Raw genomic sequence first — 22,681 nt, 5'->3', positions numbered from 1 at the left:
CATTCTGTCCTGAAGCATCTTTTCATCACTTCATTAAACCGCCTGATATACATTTTGAAGAAGCAGTCACACACACTGGGATGTGGATGGAGGGACTTCTTTTTCCACCGTAAAAAAAAAAAAAATCTCGACTTTGATTTTCGACTTTTTCGGAAGCGCACGAAGGTTTTTTGTTTTTTTTTAGCCTCCGAATTTTTTTTTTTCTTCAATGGCCCTAAAACTCTTCCGTACCCTCCTATCTCCTTATCTATCGACTTTTCTTTAACCCCGCAAGTGTTCTGTGTGGCGGCCATGATAAGGACTGTCTGAATTCTCAATAAGCAAAGGAAAGGAGGCTCGTTGCTTCCTTTAGAACCTCCTTTAGCCTAGGAACCACTGATGCTTCCTTTAGAACCTCCTTTAGCGTAGGAACCGTTGACGCTTCCTTTACCAAAGGAGACCAGCTCATGTTCTCCCACAATTCCTTGCGGCGACAACATTTAAAGGAACCCGCTCATCGGAGCGTTCAGGGAAACTCAAGATGTCAGAAAAAGGATCAGATCATGTAAGTTACCAAAGCAATAATCTGCCTAGAACCACTTGAAATCATCTAAAACCCAAATGTGCTTTTTGTAGTTCATTTTCAGAAACTTGTACTTCTTTCCCCACCATGACAGACGTCACTAACTTGCGCCACCGTCGCATTATTATGACGTCACTAAGTGACAGTGCAGTCCGACTGCCACACTAACGTGATCGCCTTTCACTAACTCCTTTAGGAAGCCTCCTAACACCTTTCACTAACTCCTATAGGAAGCCTCCTAACACCTTTCACTAACTCCTTTAGGAAGCCTCCTAACACCTTTCACTAACTCCTTTAGAAAGCCTCTTATCAACTTTCACTAACTCCTTTACGAAGCCTTCTAACACGTTTTCCTTAATCCCGTGACGTCATCCATGGGGTTAAGGTAAAGTCGATAGATAAGGAGTTAGGAGGGAAAATTCGGACGTACCCCCAGTGTAGAAGTAAATACTAACAGCAGGGGGCGCCAGAGCGCCTCTCTCTGACGTCAGACGTCTCGTCCTGAAGACGTGTTGACGTCAGCGGTTCGCAAAGATCCATCATGGAGTCGATGTTGAAGCTGAATCTCTGGGAGAACGGGCCGAAGCCCGGAGGGTTTTATTCTCTGTCCGGGGGCAGCGGCGGGGTGGTGGCCGGGCCAAGCTGCGGGCCGGTCAGACACACACTGTGAGTAAATGCCCGGAGCTTTGCCCGGTGAAATGAAGCGGAAGAACCGGCGGCTCGAGCCCCGTGCTGCATCACGGCGGCTAGCCGATGCTTCGCTAACTGCCGGTTTCTGCCAAAATATACGTTTAATAGTTGAATTTTCCAGAGTGTCTCAGTCCTAACTCAAGTTTATCAACAAGTGTCATGTCAGTTATAACATGTGGTGCTGGTCAAATGGAATGTTTGTTCTATTAAAAAGTGTTTTGCTGAGTAATTGTTAGCCGCTAGCGTTAGCCCTGCTTTTAAGTTACTTTCATTTTAATCTCCTGGTTAAAAGAACAGCCTAACCTGGTTAATCAATCAGATGTGTGAGCTATTTTCAGTGAAAGTTTCAGATAAAATGAGGTTTCAAGAAGAAAATAATGATTTTGTTCAGGGGAATATTTATATTAATGTGATACTTAAGTGTTAAAGTCAAATCTTCAGTTTCTTCTCAGTTTATTACGAACATACCACCAGCAAATCAAGTTAAATGATGGAAGTCTATTTTTCAAACTCTGTTCATTAACATAAAAACAAATCACAACTCCAGTGAAAGAGGAATTCAAATATGAATTTGAAAATAAGCCCCCTGTGTTTCCATAGCAACCCCATGGTGACTGGGACGTCAGTGCTTGGCGTGAAGTTCACTGGTGGTGTGGTGATTGCTGCCGACATGTTGGGTTCGTACGGCTCGCTGGCTCGCTTCAGGAACATCTCGCGTCTCATGAAGGTGACATGACACGCAATAACATCTACGTTTCAAACACGCTAACAACATATGTCCTAAACATGCTAGCATCTACATTCTAAACACGCTATTGAATCCATGTTCTAAGCACGCTAACAAATGACGTTCTAAACACGCTACCATCGAGCTACCATGAAAATATGTTGTTTTGACTTTTATTTTGAAGTTGAGTAGGTCAAGTATGAAGCGCTTATTCAGTTGCGGATCTCTGGTCGGAGCAGGGGAGCGCTCGCGCACCCCGTCTCGGAGAAACCGGAGTGTAAAAAAAAAGAAGAAAGAAAGAAACCGGAGCGCTGTTTCCCGCAGTTTCGATTGTCCAAAACAAGTCAGAAAGCGGAGCAGCCCGCTGACGCTTCCCCCAAAGAGAGACTGACTTCTCTCCATGCAAATTACAACACAGTGACACTGCGACGGAAAAACCAAAAAAGATACCGGTACCAGCCGGGCCCAGTATATTATCGTTTTAAAGGCATCAGTACCGCGATACCAATACAGTACCGGTATACCGAACAACCCTAGAAACCACGCAGGCAGGACCAGTAGCAAACTGACACCCAAAACACCACGAAAGTTTCCCGTTTTGTCTAGAAAACATTGCGAACTACGTCTGAGAAGCAGTGAGGAAGCTTCATTGTGTTTCTGCTGCAGGTGAACAACACCACCATCCTCGGAGCTTCAGGAGACTACGCAGACTACCAGTACCTGAAGCAGGTCATCGAGCAGATGGTGTAAGGACACTCGCACAAACACACCGCTGCTGCTGCTGCTGTTGTATTCTCAGTGTGAGAGGTTAAAGTTGTGTGTTTGTGCAGGATTGACGAGGAATTACTAGGCGACGGGCACAGCTACAGTCCCAAGGCTCTTCACTCATGGTTAACCAGAGTCATGTACAACCGCCGCAGCCGCATCAACCCGCTGTGGAACACCGTGGTCATCGGGGGCTTCTACAACGGAGAGAGGTATGCACACACACACACACACACACACACACACACTCTTCCTCTTTGAACTGTGAATGAGCAGGCGGCCATCTTTCCTCTGCTGCAGTTTCCTCGGTTATGTGGACAAACTGGGCGTGGCCTATGAGGCTCCTACAGTGGCAACAGGCTTTGGAGCATACCTGGCTCAGGTGAGGAGTACCACTTTACACACACACACACACACACACACACACACACACACACACACACACACACACACACACACACACACACACACACACACACAGAGAGTCCCTCATTTTATACAGATTTCAACTTATACAGGGTGTCCGTTGGGTCTTAAAAAGTATTAAAAGTTGATAAATCAATTGTGGGAAAATTAAGGTCCTTAAAAGTATTTAAAAGAAGTCTTTATCGCGATTCTATCCGGTATTAAATTGTATACGCTTTGACTCGGTTGCGTTCTCGGAGCTAGATCGCCTCGGGGCCGCACGCGTACGTTTCCATTAAACTTCAGGATAGTAAAAATGTATCCAGGCAAGTAAAAATCCTTAATGTCAAGCCCTGGCAAGTTCTCTGACTCTTGGCTCAAGATGCCCAAATTGAATAACTGGATAAAGCCAGTCAAGAATAACAACCGGGAAACCTATTGCACTCTTTGCAAGAAAAGGATTAGTGTGGAGCATCGATGGGCATAAATGCAGTTCGGTCCCATATGCAAGGTACTAGTCACAAGGCTGCTGTTGGCCGGAGACAGCAGCAACTGTCGATAGCATGTTTCTGAGGTCCAGCAGCAACACGAGCACCCGGTAACGTGACAGGTGAGCTAGCCAACACAGCTACCACCGCGACCTCCGCTTCATCGTCTGCTGACATCAGGGTGACTATGGGCGGCACACCAACGCTGTGTTCAGAGGTTATCTGGTGTCTCAACACAGCAGCAAATCACCACTCATTGAACTTAAACGAAGGTGTTGCGGATATTTTTTATTCGATGTTTCCGGATTCGGACATCGCTCAGACGTTCACCTGTGGCAAGGAGAAAACTGGATCCGTGATAAGATTGGGGTTAGCTCCGTACTTTAAGCAGCAGCTTGTTGACAGCATCAACAAAGCTGGACCGTTTGTGTTGATGTTGGACGAGTCTTGTAATAAGTTCTGGTTTTCCGCCAGTTGGTGTTGAATAACTGTTGTTACTTGTTGTGACTGAGGGGAGCGTCAGTAAACGTACCTTTAGCTTAATTCATTCTGAGTTTTATTCCTTCTCAGCTTACCTCATTTCTGTTCAATTGTAAACTACAACTGTTAAAGATGTGTCGCTAACAACAACTTAAAGTGGCGATGAGGTCTTCATTTCTTTTGAAAGGTTTTTAAAAGTCTTAAAAAGGTATTGAAATTAACCTCAGGACTCCTGCATATACCGTTATATCTGCCTGTTATAACAAATAGAATCTCCTCATTTTGTGTGTGCGTGTGTTTGTGTTTGTGTGCGTGTGCGTGTGTTTGTGTTTGTGTGCGTGTGCGCACGTGTCCTCTAGCCTCTGATGAGGGAGGTGGTGGAGAACAAGGTGGAGATCACTAAGCAGGAGGCTCGTGACCTGGTGGAGCGCTGCCTCAAAGTGTTGTACTACAGAGATGCTCGCTCCTACAACAAGGTGAGTCTGTTTCTGTTCGTCTGCTTCAGTCTGTCCGTCTGTTTCTAACGGTCTCTCTTTGCAGCATGAGATCGCCATAGTAACGGAGGAGGGAGTGGAGATCATTGGTCCTCTGTCGTCTGAAACCAACTGGGACATAGCTCACATGGTCAGGTAGGTCAAAGGTCACCGTCCTCCTCTACACCTGAACTGTAAACTTTAGTAACTACAGTAACTAACTGGAATAACTGTTTGTGTGCAGCGGGTTCGAGTGAAGACGAGGACACAAACAGGAAGTGTGACTCCACTTCACTTCCTGTCTCATGTTTTTCTTTGTGCTTTTCTACTATGTGACAATAAAATAAAAGATGAGAATCTCCTCTCTGTGTGTGTGTGTGTGTGTGTGTGTGTGTGTGTGTGTGTGTGTGTGTGTGTGTGTGTGTGTGTGTGTGTGTGTGTGTGTGTGTGTGTGTGTGTGTGTGTGTGTGTGTGTGTGTGTGTGTGTGTGTGTGTGTGTGTGTGTGTGTGTGTGTGTGTGTGTGTGTGTGTGTGTGTGTGTGTGTGTGTGTGTGTGCTCTCAAACAAAATGGAGTTAATAAACGTTCTAACTTGGTTATACTGTTTACAGAATTCCCGTGTGGTCTTAAAAAGTCTTGAGTATTGAATTTAGAAATCTGCATTTAATACCTTAAAAAGGTATTGAATTTGCCCCAGGTTATCTCAGTAGGTAGAGCATCTCAATCTCAAGGTAGAGGGTTCATGTCCCACGCCGGGCACCATCTTCCCGTGGGTTCACCACCCGCAGGGAAGGTTCTTAATCTGGGTGACGGTACTCAGACTCCCACCCCCGCGACCCGGAAACGGCAAAGCGGGAGAAAATGGGCGGTATTGAATTTTATATTGTAGGTCCTAGGTTTTGTAGAGAAAATTAAATATACAATTAGAGGATGTACAGAAAGGTTTTTACCAAAGATGGCAATGTTTTTGACCCTATTTTTCAGATCTCAAAATGCTGCCCAACTAGTGGTGTAGTCTACGTGATACGCAGGTATACGCCACATACTCGCCAGAAAAGGTCCAGCATTTACGTATACCCACTGAAAAATGCGTAAAGATACGAATCAGCCTGGTGATGTGACATAACATTTCCTGTGTTACGAAGCGGGCACTTTAGGACCATAGGGGCTTCCGTCAAGCGTGACGTCACCTGACATAAGTGCTTTAAGTGGGCCGGTATGCACCGGTACGCAGTACCGGCACTTTTAAATTCTACCCCTCAGCGTACCGGGACTTTTTTCTAACATAAGCCGCGTACCGGAACTTTTCGTAATGTCCGGACTTTAAGCCGCTACTTTTTTCACCCACTTTGAACCCAGCGGCTTGAACAATGAGGCTAAGCTATGGATTTTTACTGGTAAGCGAGATTCATGCCGACGATACATGGTGATGCGTTCAGGTGCATCACGTATCTCTGCCCTCCGTGGCCGACCAATCGTCCTCAGAGGAAAATCTCTCCTCACAATCAGCAAATACTTTATCAACAGAGATAAAAGCCTCCGTGTTTGTGTATTTTTCCAGGTTCCTCTGTGTCAGGTTTCAAGTGGATTCACTGCATCATTTTTTTCTCAATCACACACAAAACTCACACCAACTTAAAATACTGCTGTCAGGGCAGATTTTTTTTAAAACTCCCGAAAGAAATCTAATTGTTTTCAGTAAACTGCACCACATTTTAGTTCTGCACAACCCCAGGTTCCTCTGTGTCAATTTCCAAATGGTTTCACTGCAGTTATTTTCACAATTACACACTTAAATTACACCCAATACATGTACTGCAGTACAGGCTGATTAAAAAAATCCCCACAGGGACAATGAAAGTATAAATGAACTTATTCAGGATGGTGTGTAGTGACATCCGCTCATCTCTCTCGCTCGTTCTCTTATTTCCTTTTATTTTTTGGGGGAGGATTATTAAAACTCTACTAATATTTAAATAAATATGCAATTACTTACATGTACTTCTTTTTTGTTTCTTTTGATCTCACATGATTATAATAAAGCAGCCGGTGGATCCACACGCTGCACACGGTGCCTTATTTTACACTGTCAACCTGCCGTATAAAATATCTGCGCACGCCACTGAATATTATGTTTTTGTCCCATATTTGAATGAGAGACTGATATCATGTCACCAAGAGGAGAACCGGTACTTGTGTTTTTCCACTTAAAGCACTGCCCGACGTTGACGACTACGGAAGTAGTGAAGTTTTGGCGTGAACAAGACGACAACTTACAGCAATAGAGAGTGAGGAAGGAACATGGAGAAGAAACAATGAAAAGAAAACCAAGCCAGATGACACTATATCAGTGTTTCAGTCATCCTGCTGCTTGCCCTGTTACCACTGCCACCTTGGGGGACACTACAGCTGCAGCTGCCCATAGTTTTAAGGAGCCTGATGACTGTGAAGACGCCACAGCAGCTTTAACCCACGACAGGGAAACTTAAGCCTCGTTTCCACAGAGCCCCTTGGTGCCGGTACGGGTCAGGTCGGAACCGGTTGTTGTGCGTTTCCACTGACTCAGAACCGTTACCAACCGGTACAATTGGGAACCATTTCTCGCTACCCCTCCACTCGGAGTACCAGGCACAATGTGCCGGATATGAGGGGGAGGAGCTTCAACACTGCCGTCTGCTCATTGGTCCGTGACGACCGCTGTTCTCCCAGCAAGCAGCCATTTCCAATCAGTTGTTCTGCAGCAATCAGGAAACCTTTTTGAAAATGTCCTCCCGTTATGGCGTCACATCCTGCGTGATTATACAACCGTTCATAACCCCGCCTACATTTCAAACCGTTCCCTGTGTAATGGAAACGCGGCACTGATACGGGTCTGGTTACGGATAGTCAACCCCCACCTGACCGGCACCGGTACCAAGGGGCACTGTGGAAACGGGGCTTTACTTGTCTTGCCTTGTCACTGGCGGTTCAGTGGTTAATTAAAACCCAGCTGTTAAAGACTGTTATACATCTTGTATTGCTTACAATACACTTACATTTAGAAAATACATAACCAGTCTTTCATGATCTCAATTATGTGTGGATGCATACTAAAGGAAGAAACCAGTGTTATGAGTGATCAACACATTAGTTTGCATAGCAGTATAATCCGTTTGTATCTCATCTGCTCAGAACTGTTAATAACATGACCATATATGTAAGAATAAATCCGGTGTGTGAGGCAGAACAATTGAACTATTGAGTCTTAGGAATAAGCAGACCATTCACCTTGGTTCCCAGGCAGATAACGCCATGCTGGAGAGGGGAGTGAGGGAATCTTATCTAGTGGAAAGCCAGCTGGAGAAGGAAGTAAGTTAAGAGTCGCTAATTTAAAGCCGGGAAGATGTAAAGCCTGGTACTATGATGAGATCACAAATCTTCCCGGGACAGAACAATAGAGATGTGTTCAGTTTCGGTAAAAACAACTTGTGGCATCCACACCATATGTGCAGGGAGGGGTGAAAGAAATGCTTATAAGCCAATGTTTTTGGGGACTCGGGGCTCTTCCACTCTGATGCCTGGTCCTCCCGGACAGTCTGATGGTTGAGCCCGAGATCTCGCTGTATCTTATGTATTCTGCCTGAAGGTAATTATCAATAAACCCATTGTGATCAATATCATTTCTGTTCCTTCATCAATTTAAAGAACACATTAATGACTGCATTTCCTTCAATACTTTATGCATTAATGAGCGTGGTGGTTCTTGTTTGGGGCTTGTTGTAGAGCAGCGGCTGCTCTGGGAGGGGTTCTGCGGGAGGGTGTTGCTCCAGGATAGGGGTGTACGAGGCTGGGGTTGGAAAAATCAGAGTATACCCACTAGAATAAACTAGAACACACCACTGTGCCCAACTAAATGTGCCTGGCAGTGCATGGTGTTTATTTTATTTTCATTATCTATTTTTTGTTTTGTATATGCAATAGGTATTCATAAATGTCTACCTGTGTAAATATGTATGATATACATTTGTTGTTGTACTTGTACTGAATTTAGTGAGCTGAGGAGGGAGAGTTTCTTGTTTTGTATTCTTCTTTTTTGTTCCTTGGGGGAAAAAAACCCAAACTAAAATGCGTGCGTTTTCTTTTAGAAGTATACTTTGATGCATTGTTCAATTGGAACTACGGAGTATAAAAGAGTGGTTTAAGGATGTATTCTGTGATATAACTCCACACGAAAAGGTATGTGTACTTCATTGTAATGTCTATTTTTGGACTCAATAAAAAAAGAAAAAAAAAGAAATGAAAGACAATTCTTATGATAATGACATGAGCCGTCTTTTGTGTCAGACAGTTTGATGAATATTTGATGACATAAACTTCACTGAAAAAACTAATTATAGTCTGTTTTACTTCAAACAAGCTCCCGAAGAGTGCAACTGAGGGAACCATGTAAGGACTTAAATCTCAGATTCATCACGGTTTAGTGTTCATATTTGAATTTGTTTTACTTCCAAACAATCATATTTGTGAACGGCTCACTGTTGCTAGGCAGATTTCTTCAGAAAAATGAATCCGTTTTGTAACTGGGCAGACCAGGAAAACGTATCCAATCAGAAAATTCCATGTCAGAAAAATACTTCGGCTTGGCCAATGAAATGTCACCTGCGTTTGGTATCTGGGTAAATCTTTTGGCGCCGGCCAATCAGAAAAGAGGTTGCCTTTGTAGTCAGGCAGACATAACGTCGTCGTCCAATCACAAAAAAATCTGAAAGGGGATTTTTGCTGTATCTTGACTCAGGTACTTTCCTTTTCTTTTTTAAAATTAAATCCTTTGATAGACTCATCCGACCGCTCATACGTTAATCACACATTTGGTTAACTCGTCTCTGGAATTATTCAGAAATCACGCAGAGCGCGCGGAAACATGTTTACGGGCTGTTTCGGTGCCTGCTAGCTGCTAGCATGTAGCTAGGCTAGTTAGCTCGGCTGTCAGGCGGCGGAAGCTCGAAGCGGGAATCCGACTGACAGCTGCTCACTCAGCGGGCACCGAGGGCCGGTCGCGGGGCAGAGAGGGCCGGTCGGAGCTGCGGGGGACAGGGTGGCTGAGGCGGGGCGGAGGTTAGCGGCTAGCTGCGGTGACATGTTGGCTCCGGAGTGTGTGTGTGTGCGTGCGTGTGCGTGTGTGAGAACAGCAGCACATGACCACAAGCGCTGCTCCCGCTGTAAACACACCTGACACCGGGCGGGAGCCGGGAGGAGGGCCGTAATGAGAGCCCGGACCTCCTGCTGCTTCCTCCCGCTCCGGGTGCATCAGGACCGGGCTCGGAGCTCCGGGGCTCCCGACTTGGCAGCCTGTCCGCGGGGCCTCTCCGCGGGTCCGGTCCGGTCCGGTGTGTGTGTGTGTGTGTGTGTGTGTGTGTGTGTGTGTGTTCTGCTTTTACACTGTTTTCTGTCACATTTTTGTTTTCTGTTTGTGTCAATTTTTTTGTGTTAATTTATAGACACGTTGTATTTTTTGTGTTTTGTATATTTCTTTGTTGTTGATATTTTGAGTCTTTTCATAGTTTTTTGTCTTTCTGTTGTTATTTTGTGTCACATTATTGTTTTGTGTGTTTCTGTGGATTTTCGTATGAACGTAAAATTACTTTGTGATCCTTAAGTGTTACTTTTAATATTAGGTACATTTTTTCTGTCTCTTTCTTTGAGTTCTTCTTTGTTGTTTTTGTCTTTTCACTGTTGTTTTGTGGCTTTTCAACATTATTATGTGCTGTTTTGTGTGTTATTGCGTTTTGTATTGTGTGGGGTCAGGTGTGTTGTCACAGTGTTGTTGCAGGTTTGAGAGATGAAATGTTTTTGAAGAAGAACCGTTTGGATGTTTGTGTCTCGGCCGTGAATCTGACGGACGGGTCTTTGTTGGTGTTCGTCCCCCACCTCAGATGGTGACTCTCAGCACTGGTTAGTCGGCCCACATGTCGGAGGACCAGCGATACTCGCAGGCCGATGCCTGCCGGCGGACCGACGGCAGTCTGGAGGCGGGGGATGGCGACACAGAGCCGAGTATGCTGCTGAGCAAACTGAAGAGCAACATCTCGTAAGAAACACCTGTACCACACTGGTGCAACACCTGTACTACACCTGTACTACACTTGTACAACACTTGTTGTTTTTATCTGTTTTTACTGTGAAACACTTTGTGACTCTATGTCTGTGAAAAGCGCGATACAATTAAAATGTACTTACTTACTTAATAAGTAAGTAAGTGTAGTTACAGGTGTGGTACAACACCTGTACCACACCTGTACTACACCTGGACAACACCTGTACTACACTCGATAAACACCTGTGCTACAGCTGTACTACACTAGTACAACACCTGGACCACACCTGTACTACATCTGTACTACACTTGTACAATACCTGTACATCACCTCAGAGCCGGCCCTAGACGATTTGGTGCCCGAGGCTAAATTTCATCTGGTGCCCCTTATATTGCAGCCAATTCCGCCACAAATAGCATTTTCTACACACTTAAAGAAAAATGAAATACAGCTTTACAGTTACAAGAGAATTTCTTAATTTTAAAACTAAAGAATGCCTGTGAACGATAGTAACAAAATCGTTTTGACAAACTTTCTCCTGTGGACTCTTCTGCCACAAGAAACCCCACGAAGGGACACAATCCTCACTCTAACAGAGCTGTTCTTTACGGCTCAGGTCAGGGGTGCAATCCAAAATAATGGAGAAGTACTTTGATGTTTTTATGTCCTCCACTATTTTTTCTAATATGTTTGTGCTGATTGAGTCGATTAATTTGTTTTGGATTCTTTTCCCTAAGTAATGAGTGTGACTGCCTGTTCCACTTTGCACCCGAGGAACATGCTGCTTCATTACAGGGCTGAACTTTGCCATAAGTTCAGCCTCTTTCAAAAAAGTGTCCATTGTCTGGCTTGTTTAAAGTGCTACCCCCTTAAAGCCATGTTTCTTTTGGGTAAAGAGCTAAATTCCAGTTCAAGAAATACCATGGCATCATGTTTTCTCTACAAAGCAGCAGAGCACGGCAACTGCTTCAAACTATTAATCAACAGGTGATGGAAAATAAACACTTTTAATCAACTCGGCTCAGTATAAGCTTACTAAGTACACAATAAATTCAATAAGAAATATACGTAGGTCTTATCTTGCGGGAGGACATACTTAAACTTTTAATTGTATCACTGGTTATTTCTTAACATGTCAAAAATATTTATCTAATAAAAAAATTTAAAAAAGCAGTGAAAATAACTTGCGTTAACTTGATAAAAGTTAGGAGTTACGTAGTCATGGACGGAACTATCATCGGTCCAAAACAAGCTAGCATAACTATGGAATCACAGGAGTTCTTATTTCTTGTACGATATTGTAAATATCATTTATTTGTTTTGTTAACAACAGTATTTGGTTTGATTAAGAATCCGCTGGTTATGTTGGTTTTTGGTGTAATGTGGGCGTGTCCACTGGTATTAATATTTCCGGGTTTACCGATGAACGAGAGACGACATTTGGGACTTGAGAGGAAACATCTATTCACTGTGTGACTAAGGCCGGCGTAGTGGCTATGTAGTAGCCTCTTCTCAACTCGTCCACGTCCGTCATATTTAACTTTCCCTCTTTTACTTCAAATAAACCTGCATATGCGTCTACTTCCTGCTACTACATAGCCGCTGCAAGCAGGAATGGTGTGATCAGGTATGGACTAGTCCCCCTGAACAGAGAGACCCCCCACAGCCCTCGCTGATTTGCTTTGTATTGCTTTTGTCTTTCCCAGACGCTTGACTCGTCCAGTAAATACAATGACAAAAAGCGAATGGAAAAGACAAAGACAAAACAGGACAAGCATTGAGAAAATGGAATAATCAAAGACAAGATAGAAAAAGAATATGACTACCTTTGTATATTTTTTGTATTATTGATTCTCTTTATATTTCTTTTTTTGAAACTTTATTTTTATTTTATTTTTTCACAGGAATTGACAAGGTACAAAACCACTCTGTTAAGTCACACGGTTATGCATTTATACATCACAGTTATATTTCAATTATATATATATCACAGATAAAAACTACTGAACAACCTGAACAACAACAGTAACATTGGGGGGGGAGGGGATCATGTGCATCACGAGTTACATCTGTATATTTCACAACATTCACAGGCAGTAAAGTATTCCAAGTTTAGGTTTAGTTGTCACCCCTATGCGTGAGGAACGTTACCCATGGTGCCCAGAGAGCCTCACATATGTCCCTCTTCAGCCTTAAACTGTAGGTCATCTGTTCCATATGCTGTATATTTTTAACTATTTGTATCCACTGATGAAGGGTGGGTGGTTCCTTACAAAGCCAACGCTTTGTTATTGCCTTTTTGCTTGCAGCCATAAAAATCTGCAAAATGTATCTGACCTTTCTGGGTATTTCCAAATCTATCTTTCCCAGGTAGAAAGTCATAAAGGTAAATTCAAAATTGTTCCCCACAAAATGTGTAACTGTATTATGGATGTCATCCCAAAAGGGTCTAATAACTGGGCAGGCCCAAAATATATGTGTATGGTCTGCCACGTCGTTACCACATTCTCTCCAGCAGTTAGATTGTGCATTTGGCAGTCTAGATTTTTGTTTTGGAGTTATGAAAAACCTGATCAAGTTTTTCCATAAGAAATCTCTCCACCATTGTAAAGCTGAGGTTGAGATTTGAGTCCTGATCATATTCGTCCAATCCTCCTGACTGATGGAAATTCCCGATTCCTTCTCCCATTTTTCCCTCACATAATTTGTTGAGTGGCCTCTTAGTTCATTTACATGTCCGTACAGTTCTCCAATAATCTTTTTGAACAATTTGGTTTTATAGGCCCTAATGAACATTTGTGTGATACCCGTCATATTTGTAGGTAAAGATCCCTTAATATTTTTGTTAAAATAATGTCTGAGTTGAAGGTACCTATAGAAATCCTGTCGGCTAAGGTCATATTTCTCTGACATAGATTTAAAATCTGGGAATTCCAAATCATTGAGCAGAAGACATAATGTAGTAACTCCCTGTTGCTCCCACTGTTTGAATCCTCCGTCTTGAGTGGCCAGTCTAAATTCTGGGTCGTAAATAGGCCATATTAATACCCGGATTTCGTTCTGCATATTAAGTTGTTTTACTAAGCTGGCCCAGGTGTCAAGTGAAAATCTCGTCCATTGGCTCTGTGTATCATGCTGCTTAGCAACCAATGGGCATCCTAGGAGACTCTGTAACGGTGTATCTAACAGAGACAGTTCCATGGTTTTCTATTTTGCCACATATTCTTGGTTGCACCAAAGCATCAGTGGTTTTATCTGTGCCGCTAGATAGTAGTCTTTAAGGGTTGGTAAGGCCATCCCCCTTTGTTTTTTGGCAGCTGCAGAGTTTTATATCTCACACGAGGATGTTTTCCATTCCAGATGAATCGGGATATCACCTTATCCCATTCTCTAAATTGTTTATCAGGAATGTGCACGGGGAGAGACTGAAACAGATAGAGCAGTCTGGGCAAGATGTTCATTTTTACTGTCATTATTCTGCTCCCAATATCTAGGGGTAGAGGAGTCCACCTGTCAAAATCATCTCTGATTTGTGTAGAGATCAGGTTGTAGTTTTCATTGTACAGTTGAGATATGTCTTTTGTTAATTTAATCCCCAAATAATTGATAGATGTTGATTCCCAGTTAAATTTATATTCATTTTTTAGTTCCAATGGTGGCGTGAAATTGAACACTGAGGCCTGTGTTTTGTTAATATTTAGAGTGTAGCCAGACATTGCTCCATACATCTGCAAAAGATCCATTAATTTAGGGATTCCCAACACAGGATTCTTTAGACTAACAAGAACATCGTCTGCATACAGACATATCTTATATTCTGTGTCTTTTATAACAATTCCTTCTAATATTGGATCCTGTCTTATGGCTTGTGCAAGCGGTTCAATAAACAAGTTAAAGAGTCCAGGACTAGCTGGACAACCCTGGCGGCAACCTCGATGCAGGCTTATTTTATCGGAAAGGTCCCCATTAACTTTTACCCTGGCTATTGGGTGTGTGTATAATGTTTTAATGTTATTTATGAATTTCTCATGAAAGCCAAATTTTTCCATAACTTTATAAAGAAAATCCCATCCCACAGAGTCAAATGCTTTTTCTGCATCTAAGCTGAGCAGGATAGCCCCAAATTTCCTTTTTTCTATATGTTCAATCATGTGGAGGGTTCTTCTGACATTGTCCTGGGTCTGCCTGCCTTGGATAAAGCCTGTTTGGTCCTCATCTATCAATAAGGGCATCATTTCCTCCATCCTTTTAGTTAAGATAGCAGCATATAATTTATAATCCTGGTTCAGGACACTGATCGGTCGGGTATAATTGAAATATTTGCCTCCCTCCATGACGGGGGAAGGATTCCCTCCTTCAAAGTATGGTTGAAGCTCGTATGCAGTATTGGCAATAATTCCTCTTTTAGTGAGATTCTCTTTATATTTCCACATTTATTTCCTTTTAACTTTGGCACTCCTGTGATTCCATACATAACTGCGAGTGCGACTGATAAATAACCTAAGGCCGAATAACCTCTTTCTTTGTGATGTGTCTCCTCCACTTCTCTTCTTCTCTTTCGCCCCTGGGCTCCCAAAGGCTTTGTTTTATTTGACATAATAACCGTTGTTTATGTACTACTGTCTGCCAGTGAGTGTCATTCACGTCTGATAAATAGCCTGTCAATTCTCGCCCACAATGAGCAGGTAACAAGGAGCGGGGTCAAGCAGAGAGCAGGAAAATAGGGCCTATTTTTAGATAGGTTATCGTCACGTTTTATTGGACTCTTGTGAAACATTAATAAAGGATATCATGAAAATAATTTTTCTTCTTTTTATCCATTGATCTTAATTACTCATGGGGGCACCGCCATCATAGGGGGTGCCAGCGGGCTGGCCCTGCATCACCTGTGCAACACCTGTACCACATCAGTACAACACCTGTACTACATCTGTACTACATCTGTACTGCGCTTGTACAACACCTGTATTACACTTGTACAATACCTGTACCACACCTGTACAACAGCTGTACCACACCTGTACTACATCTGTACTACACTTGTACAACACCTGTACCCTATACTCTGACCCTGTGGTGCTGATGTGTCTTTCAGGAAGAACGTTCAGACCAAAGTTGATCAGATCCTGGTGAGTGAAGCTGCAGTGACTCTCTTCTGCCTGCAGGGGGCCCAGCTCAGCTCTGTTTCTATCTTTCTGTAGCAAGATGTCCAGACCTTCTCCGACAACGACAAGCTCTACCTGTACCTGCAGCTGCCGTCCGGGCCCAGCGCCGGAGACAAAACGTGAGCAAAGTGTTGGAGAAGCGTTCGCTCCACATTAGCAAAGCATTCTCTCCACGTTAGCAAAGCATTCTCTCCACATTAGCAAAGCATTCTCTCCACGTTAGCAAAGCATTCGCCCCACATTGGCATAGCGATAACACCACATTAGCACTGCTGCACATTTTGGTTCATGGGTCACTTTAAGGCGGCTGCTCATCTTAGCACAAACATGTTAGCATGACTGCTATTGTCGCATATCTGCACGCATTCATGCTACACAGTTAGCTCCAATTATTCAGGTCACAACATTCAACTGTCCTCTGTTTGTGTTTGTGTGTGTGTGTGTGTGTGTGTGTGTGTGTGTGTGTGTGTGTGTGTGTGTGTGTGTGTGTGTGTGTGTGTGTGTGTGTGTGTGTGTGTGTGTGTGTGTGTGTGTGTGTGTGTGTGTGTGTGTGTGTGTGCGCGCGCGCGCGCGCTCGCGCAGAGGTACTGGGGACTCCATTTCTTTCAATACGGCTGATCAACTTCACACCTGTAACTGGATCCGGAGTCACCTGGAGGAACACTCAGACACATGTCTGCCCAAACAGGACGTGTACGAGACCTACAGGTCAGCACACACGCACGTGCAAACACACACACACACACACACACACACACACACACACACACACACACACACACACACACACACACACACACTCGGAATCTGTTAGTGACTCGTTTCTTCCGTCCTTCAGGAGGTACTGTGAGAATCTGCAGCATCGTCCTCTGAGTGCCGCCAACTTTGGAAAGATCATCCGGGACATTTTTCCAAACATCAAAGCAAGACGTCTGGGAGGACGAGGACAGTCCAAATATCTTTATGGGTTCTCGTGTTAGCGTGTGTGTGTGTGTGTGTGTGTGTGTGTGTGTGTGTGTGTGTGTGTGTGTGTGTGTGTGTGTGTGTGTGTGTGTGTGGTAGTAGTGAGTGTGAAGGTTGCTGGTTTGATTCCCTGACCTGCCGGCTCATACGTACTGTTACAGTGGAATCAGGAGGAAGACGGTCCTCAACATGCCTTTGCTGCCCAACCTGGACCTGAAGAACGACCCGGTACAAACCCTGCTATCACTGCCACTGTTACCAGTCCCAACATCAGTCCTCCCAATGGGGCACCTGGTGACGTGAAGGTCAGTTCTGACTACGCGTGTGTCTGTTTGTCTCTTCGTGTCTCTGTGCGGTCCAGGCCGAGCTCACCGAGCTGGTGCAGACCTACAAACAGGAAGTGACGGAGGCGGCGTGCGAGCTGATCTGTGATTGGGCGCAGAAGATCCTGAAGCGCTCCTTCGACACGGTGGTGGAGATCGCTCGTTACCTGATCCGGGAGCACATTGTCAACCCTCGCTGCAGCCAGGCCGAGCTGGTGACATCCGCCACACTCGCAGGTGTGTGTGTGTGTGTGTGTGTGTGTGTGTGTGTGTGTGTGTGTGTGTGTGTGTGTGTGTGTGTGTGTGTGTGTGTGTGTGTGATGTTTTCAGAAAGTAATAATCTTTAGATTTTCTTAAAAGTTGGAGCATATTTTTGCAAAGTGGACATCATTGTGTGTGTGTGTGTGTGTGTGTGTGTGTGTGTGTGTGTGTGTGTGTGTGAAGGAGGGCCAGCTAAAACTCATAAGGTCATAAAGAAAGCTCCGGTGGTGAGTAAAGTGGACGGAGACAGCGCTGCAGAGTCGAAGGTGAGTTTCTGCTCTCGGATTGGTTGAATTATATCGCTGCTCTCTGATTGGCTGATCGGTCTGTGTGCTTCCTGTCTGTCTGCAGAAGGAGTCTGGAGACTCTTCCTCCTCGTCCTCCTTGATGAAGCTCTCGCCTGGAGACAAGTCAGCCACCAAGCCTTCCTCTCTAGACGCTCCTCCTGCTCCTCCTCCCTCCTCCTCCTCTTCTTCAGCACTGCGTCCGGCGGTACGTCCACACTGAGACAGGAAGTGTTTTCAAACAGGAAGTGGATATGTTAGTTTGGGTTTCATTCTGTTTGTGTTCTGTCCTCAGGTGGAGGCGTTCATCAAGCAGTTACCCAGAATCCTCCCTCGGAGTTCGCTCCCTGACAAGACGCTGTCCGTCCGCTCCTCGCCACCCTCACTGGCGCCCAAAGATGCTTCTGGTGTGGGCGGAGCATCTGGACTGGGTGGTCCCACTGCCGCTGCTGCTGCCAGTGGTGGGGGGGTTAAGGTCATCGCCATGGCAACTCTGCCCCAGCAGCAGGGCGGTCCTGTCCCGGTGATGATCCTGCCACAGGGTTGCCCGCCCCCTCCTCCCCCAGCCCCGTCCCAGCAGCAGCCCGGCCCGGCCACACCTACCTCGGTGGTGCAGAAAGCCCGAGGCGGCGCCACCAAGCGACCGGTGGAGGCAGTGGTTTCAGGAGGCGGTGCAGTCGGTGGCGGTGCACCCACTGGCGCCCCTCCGGTAAAACGGAAACGTGGACGCCCAAGGAAGCCTCGCCCCGAGGACTCACTCCCCGCCCCTCCCGCGCCGCTCCCTCACCCGCCCATCATCACATCCCTGAGCGGCGGGGTCATCCAGAAGGCGTCGTCCTCCTCGTCCTCGTCCTCGTCTTCGCAGCCACTGCTGGAGCTGGTGATCCAGGAGCCGCCGGGCCTGGTCCTCAGCCAGCTGCCCGCCGTGTCCGACCAGGGCCACCGGCTGCTGGAGCACCGCAGCGTGGTGGTGCAGTGCCAACCCGGCACGCCCGCCGAGCCCGACCACCACGGCCGCCCGCTGCTGTTCTTCCAGAGTCCGGGGAACTCCAGCTGGGAGCTGGCAGCGGCGGGACGAACGCCAATGGTGGAGGTGATCCAGAAGGCGCCCCGGCCAAACAACAACAGCGGCGGTGACGCCAGTGTTCCTCTGCCCACCGTGCGGCTCCGCCCACCTTCTCTTTCCCTCCCCACGCTGCATGAGGAGTGTGCAGAGGTGGAGGTAACGCTGTCCCCAGTGGAGCTCCAGGTCAGTCCTCTTCCTGCGAGCACCCTCTCTGTGGAAAAGACTGAGGCGGCTGGGAGCAACGCCTCCTCGCAGGCGGAGGAACTTTAGCCCTTTTTTTATTGCCTCCCTTCTTCCTGTTTGGTGGAAATCCCAGATTGGCGGCAGCAGAGAGCCAATCAGATGAATGAAGCCAAACTGACTGCTGCTCATCCAAACAATGCACTCCCTGCCAGACTGTGTTATCCTCCTCCTCCTCCTGCTCCTTTTCCATTTGAAAATCATGTATTAACGAAGAGGAGGAGCAAGATGTACATTGGTGAAATCAGACTCCTGATGGAGTCTGTAGAGACAGCAGGTATTTACGGGTCTGAACCTTGTGAAGGTTCTCGGATTGAGAAAGGAGAACCGGCAGCCTCACTTCACCTCCAGCTCTCAGGAGGAGCAGGAGGTGAGGTGAGGCTCAGCCAGGCTCCTCTGTTGTAAACAGGGCTGTGTTTCATTGTAAGAGAGAGGAAGTCATGAGACGTGGTCAGTGTGGCTGAGACGGAGAGCAGCGACCATGTGATGGAGGTTCTGGTGTCTAGGTGCTTCAGGACCGGACACCAGGCTGTCTGGTCTGACCAGCGGCATCCGGTCGGACCCGTCATCTCGTCTGGGTTATCAACGCCGGCGTCGTCTCCATTTCAAGACAGAAAGCACAACGTTCCAACTCCCCCCCCCCCCCCCCCCCTCCCCCCTCCCCCCCCTCCCCCCCTCCTGCCTCCCTCTTTCCTCCTCACGGGTCGTTTGATTTCTCCGTTCTCTGGTGCAAGCTTTGGGATGCAAAAAAAAAATCCTAACTGTTAGAAATTGCCCCTGTTGCATGATGGGAAAGGGAGTTTCAGCACTGGACCTGCAGCAGCCAGCGCTGTAATCATCACGATGCTAACATGTTTGTGATCACTGAGGTGAAACGTGTGCGGTGTCTCGACTCAAACAGGAGTTTGTGTGTGTTAGGAATTTGTTGTCTTACACATCGAGGAGTGTTTATGAGTAATGTAACGTTCTGCATCATGCTAGCTCAAAGCTGGAGGCCCACTGGCCTTTTGCGGCTCCTAATTTTCTATCTTTTATTTTTACCAGAATGACGATCCATGCTCAAAAACTGTTTGGCCAGACAAACAAATAAGAACTGAAGTTCCAGAGATTGAAGTGAAACCAGATGAATGTCACAGAGACAGGAAGTGAAAATGAGTGTGTTGGGCCCCGTTTACGCACGGCTTCAAGAGAAAATGGAAAACTTTGGTAGCGTTTTGGGTTCCATTTACACAAAAACTGTGCTTGGAGTCACAAAGCAAGACTTTTTGAAAATGTTCCGTCTCCATGTAAATGGGGAAAAGGGAACTTTGCATGCTCACTATGGTCTTGGTAAATCATTCTGCGCCTGGATGTAAAGGGTTCATTCATAACCACCAACACAGTACGTGATGTTCACTCCAGAATTTAACAAAATTTTCTCGGATAAACTGAACATCTATACTAAATCATCCGGGTTATTACTTCAACAATGCAACCTCTAGTGGCCCCACAGAAAAACTACTACGTTTTCAGGTTTTGATTGTTTCTGTGTCCATGGACATCAATTTCAAAACGCCCCTCCTAAAAAAAAATAAATAAATGTTTCCAGAACGAAAACGTCCTGACAATGCATTTTCACCTGAAACTCTGTTGTTTAAATGGGGCCTAAAAGTCTCTGTTTGCTTCAAATGAACAACGTCTGAAAGAGTCACATGACTCGGAGTTCAGGCTCAGGGAAGACAATCTCGAGAAGAACTAAAAAAAAAAAAAAAAAAAAGACTTTAGAACTTGGTAGGACTTGGACTGGACTCGGCAGGACAGGAAGCAGGTTGCAGTTGGTACTTGAAGGGAGTCGGTCTTTAATGACGTGATACATCAGGATGGATATGGACTCTCGTTAGAAGACCTGGAGGACGACTCGGTGGTTTTTATTCTGTTAAAAGGCTTCGGACTTGACCTCGACCTGACCTGTTGTTTGTAGCTGGGATGAACCCCGGACTTGGACCTTGCAGGTCTGGTGTTTAATGACCTGATACTACAGGTTGTAGCTCCTGGTTGATACAGGAACGTCAACAGGAAACGGTGGGACTGGCTCTGCCTTTGGCTCTGGAGTGCCGGGCCCCTTGCTGGGTTTATCAAGGTAAATTTATTACCATGTCTAATTCCACTTGTTGAGCAGATCAATAACCCAGGTCTCAGACTTTGTACTGGACTTGGAGTTCCAGTACTGGTGTTTGTCGCACTCTGCACGCAAATTTTGTTGATAAAAGTTTTCTGCGTGACAATGATGACGTGATACTTGAGGACCGATTCCTTCAAATCGACTGTGGACTTGGATTTCTTCTGTTTCACACTTTAGTCGACTCAAGACGAAGTCAGGTCTTGACTTGGGATCAGATTTGATAATTCTTGAGAGGGTTTTTTGTCGAGCTGAGCTCACGACTCTGGACTCGCTGGTTTAGACTCAGAATTCATACTGAAGTTGTTTTTTATTTGGATCTTGACTCCAGAATCTTTTTTTTCCCTAGACTTGAGAGTCTGGGTGCCTTTCAGCTTGGTACTTGTTGGTACTTCTTCCTAGTTGTGGTTCCACCCTGGTTTACTTCTGGAATGTATGTCTCGACTGTACTTCAGTTTATGGCAGTTTGTGGTCCCGACCTGGGACTTTTTGATCTTGACTCGGGACTTGTTGGCTCTAACTGAGAACAGACGACTTTCCTTTGAAGCAGCAGTTTTCTGTGAAGTTGTCTGACAGGTTGGATGAGCGTCACCAGTCGGTGACGGTCTCCTCTCGGGATTCATATTGAAGCAGAGGCCAACTTGATTACTGGAAATATAAATCTAGAGTAGATGTGACAGATTTCAGAGTCCATCTAAATCTGAAGTTTTGCTTTTGGGAAGTTGACATGAAATGTTCAACATTGAAGCCTGAAGCGATGCAGAATCTTTCACAGGACCTACCAGGCTCAACTGGACCATATGAAGATCTGAGGCTAGTTTAGTCGGGAAGAAGACAGATTTTATTTGGACAAAACGGGCTATTGTCATATGGTTGTTGTGTACCAGTGAATTTCCAGACATACGTCGGAAATTAACTTTGTGAAAGGCCTGAAGGTTAGCTTCCAAAACGAGGACCAGTTAATGCCTGACAGATTTGTGGAGAGTTGGAGACAGGTCTTTAGCACTTTAGTTTGAAAGTGTTTGTGAACTCCATGACATGTTGCTTCTCTACAGATAGACGTAAAAGTCTACGGGAGTTACCTCGTAACTTCAGCAAAAGTCTAGGAGTTCAACAGGAATGTCAGGATGTGAAAGGAAACTGAAGAACTCGACAGGTAGTCCTCATTTTTGTCCATCTCAGTCCCATTGTGGCCAACACAGAATTAGTTCTAGGTAAATACTGTTTGGTCCATTTGAGCCTGGTATGGCTTGATCTGGTTTGCTTCAGCCGAGTTCGGCCTAGTCTGGTTTGGTTTGGTCCGATTTGGCCTGGCCCATCTTGTTTCGGCCTTGTCTTGCTTAGTTCAGCCCAGTTTGGCCCGGCCCGGCCCGGCCCGGCCCGGCCTGGCCCTGCGTGGGCGTATCTGTGTGGTGGCTGGTGTTGGTGGGAGTTGTTCACTGTGGAGCCGTGTTGCTCAAAGAAACTAAAGCAGAAACGGGTCAGATAATCAAAGATGAAAAGATCGGGATTCGGGTAGCAGCGCCGATGCTCAGGGATCAGACTCAACGCGCTCTGA

At 45.6% G+C, this 22,681-nt stretch overlaps 2 protein-coding genes across 2 annotated transcripts; both read left to right on the top strand.

Annotated features, from left to right (window-relative positions):
* Positions 1-693: 693 nt before the first annotated feature.
* On the top strand, positions 694-4,952 carry psmb4 (proteasome 20S subunit beta 4). Its single transcript, XM_080484214.1, has 8 exons — positions 694-1,228; positions 1,853-1,979; positions 2,646-2,725; positions 2,810-2,956; positions 3,045-3,126; positions 4,477-4,593; positions 4,658-4,746; positions 4,835-4,952. The coding sequence occupies exons 1-8, from the start codon at positions 1,104-1,106 to the stop codon at positions 4,845-4,847; spliced, it is 780 nt and encodes a 259-aa protein (XP_080340340.1). The 5' UTR covers positions 694-1,103; the 3' UTR covers positions 4,848-4,952.
* A 4,364-nt stretch (positions 4,953-9,316) lies between these two features.
* On the top strand, positions 9,317-20,526 carry rfx5 (regulatory factor X, 5). The gene is made up of 11 exons (XM_080484515.1): positions 9,317-9,363; positions 10,502-10,656; positions 15,759-15,792; positions 15,865-15,947; positions 16,411-16,536; positions 16,667-16,795; positions 16,953-17,019; positions 17,153-17,351; positions 17,559-17,641; positions 17,727-17,867; positions 17,955-20,526. The coding sequence occupies exons 2-11, from the start codon at positions 10,535-10,537 to the stop codon at positions 18,993-18,995; spliced, it is 2,025 nt and encodes a 674-aa protein (XP_080340641.1). The 5' UTR covers positions 9,317-9,363; positions 10,502-10,534; the 3' UTR covers positions 18,996-20,526.
* The last annotated feature ends 2,155 nt before the right edge of the window (positions 20,527-22,681 follow it).

This window comes from Lipophrys pholis (assembly GCF_963383615.2).
Source record: "Lipophrys pholis genome assembly, chromosome: 17".
Taxonomy (NCBI): Eukaryota; Metazoa; Chordata; class Actinopteri; order Blenniiformes; family Blenniidae; genus Lipophrys; species Lipophrys pholis.
This window is presented reverse-complemented; position numbering and strand designations above follow the sequence as displayed.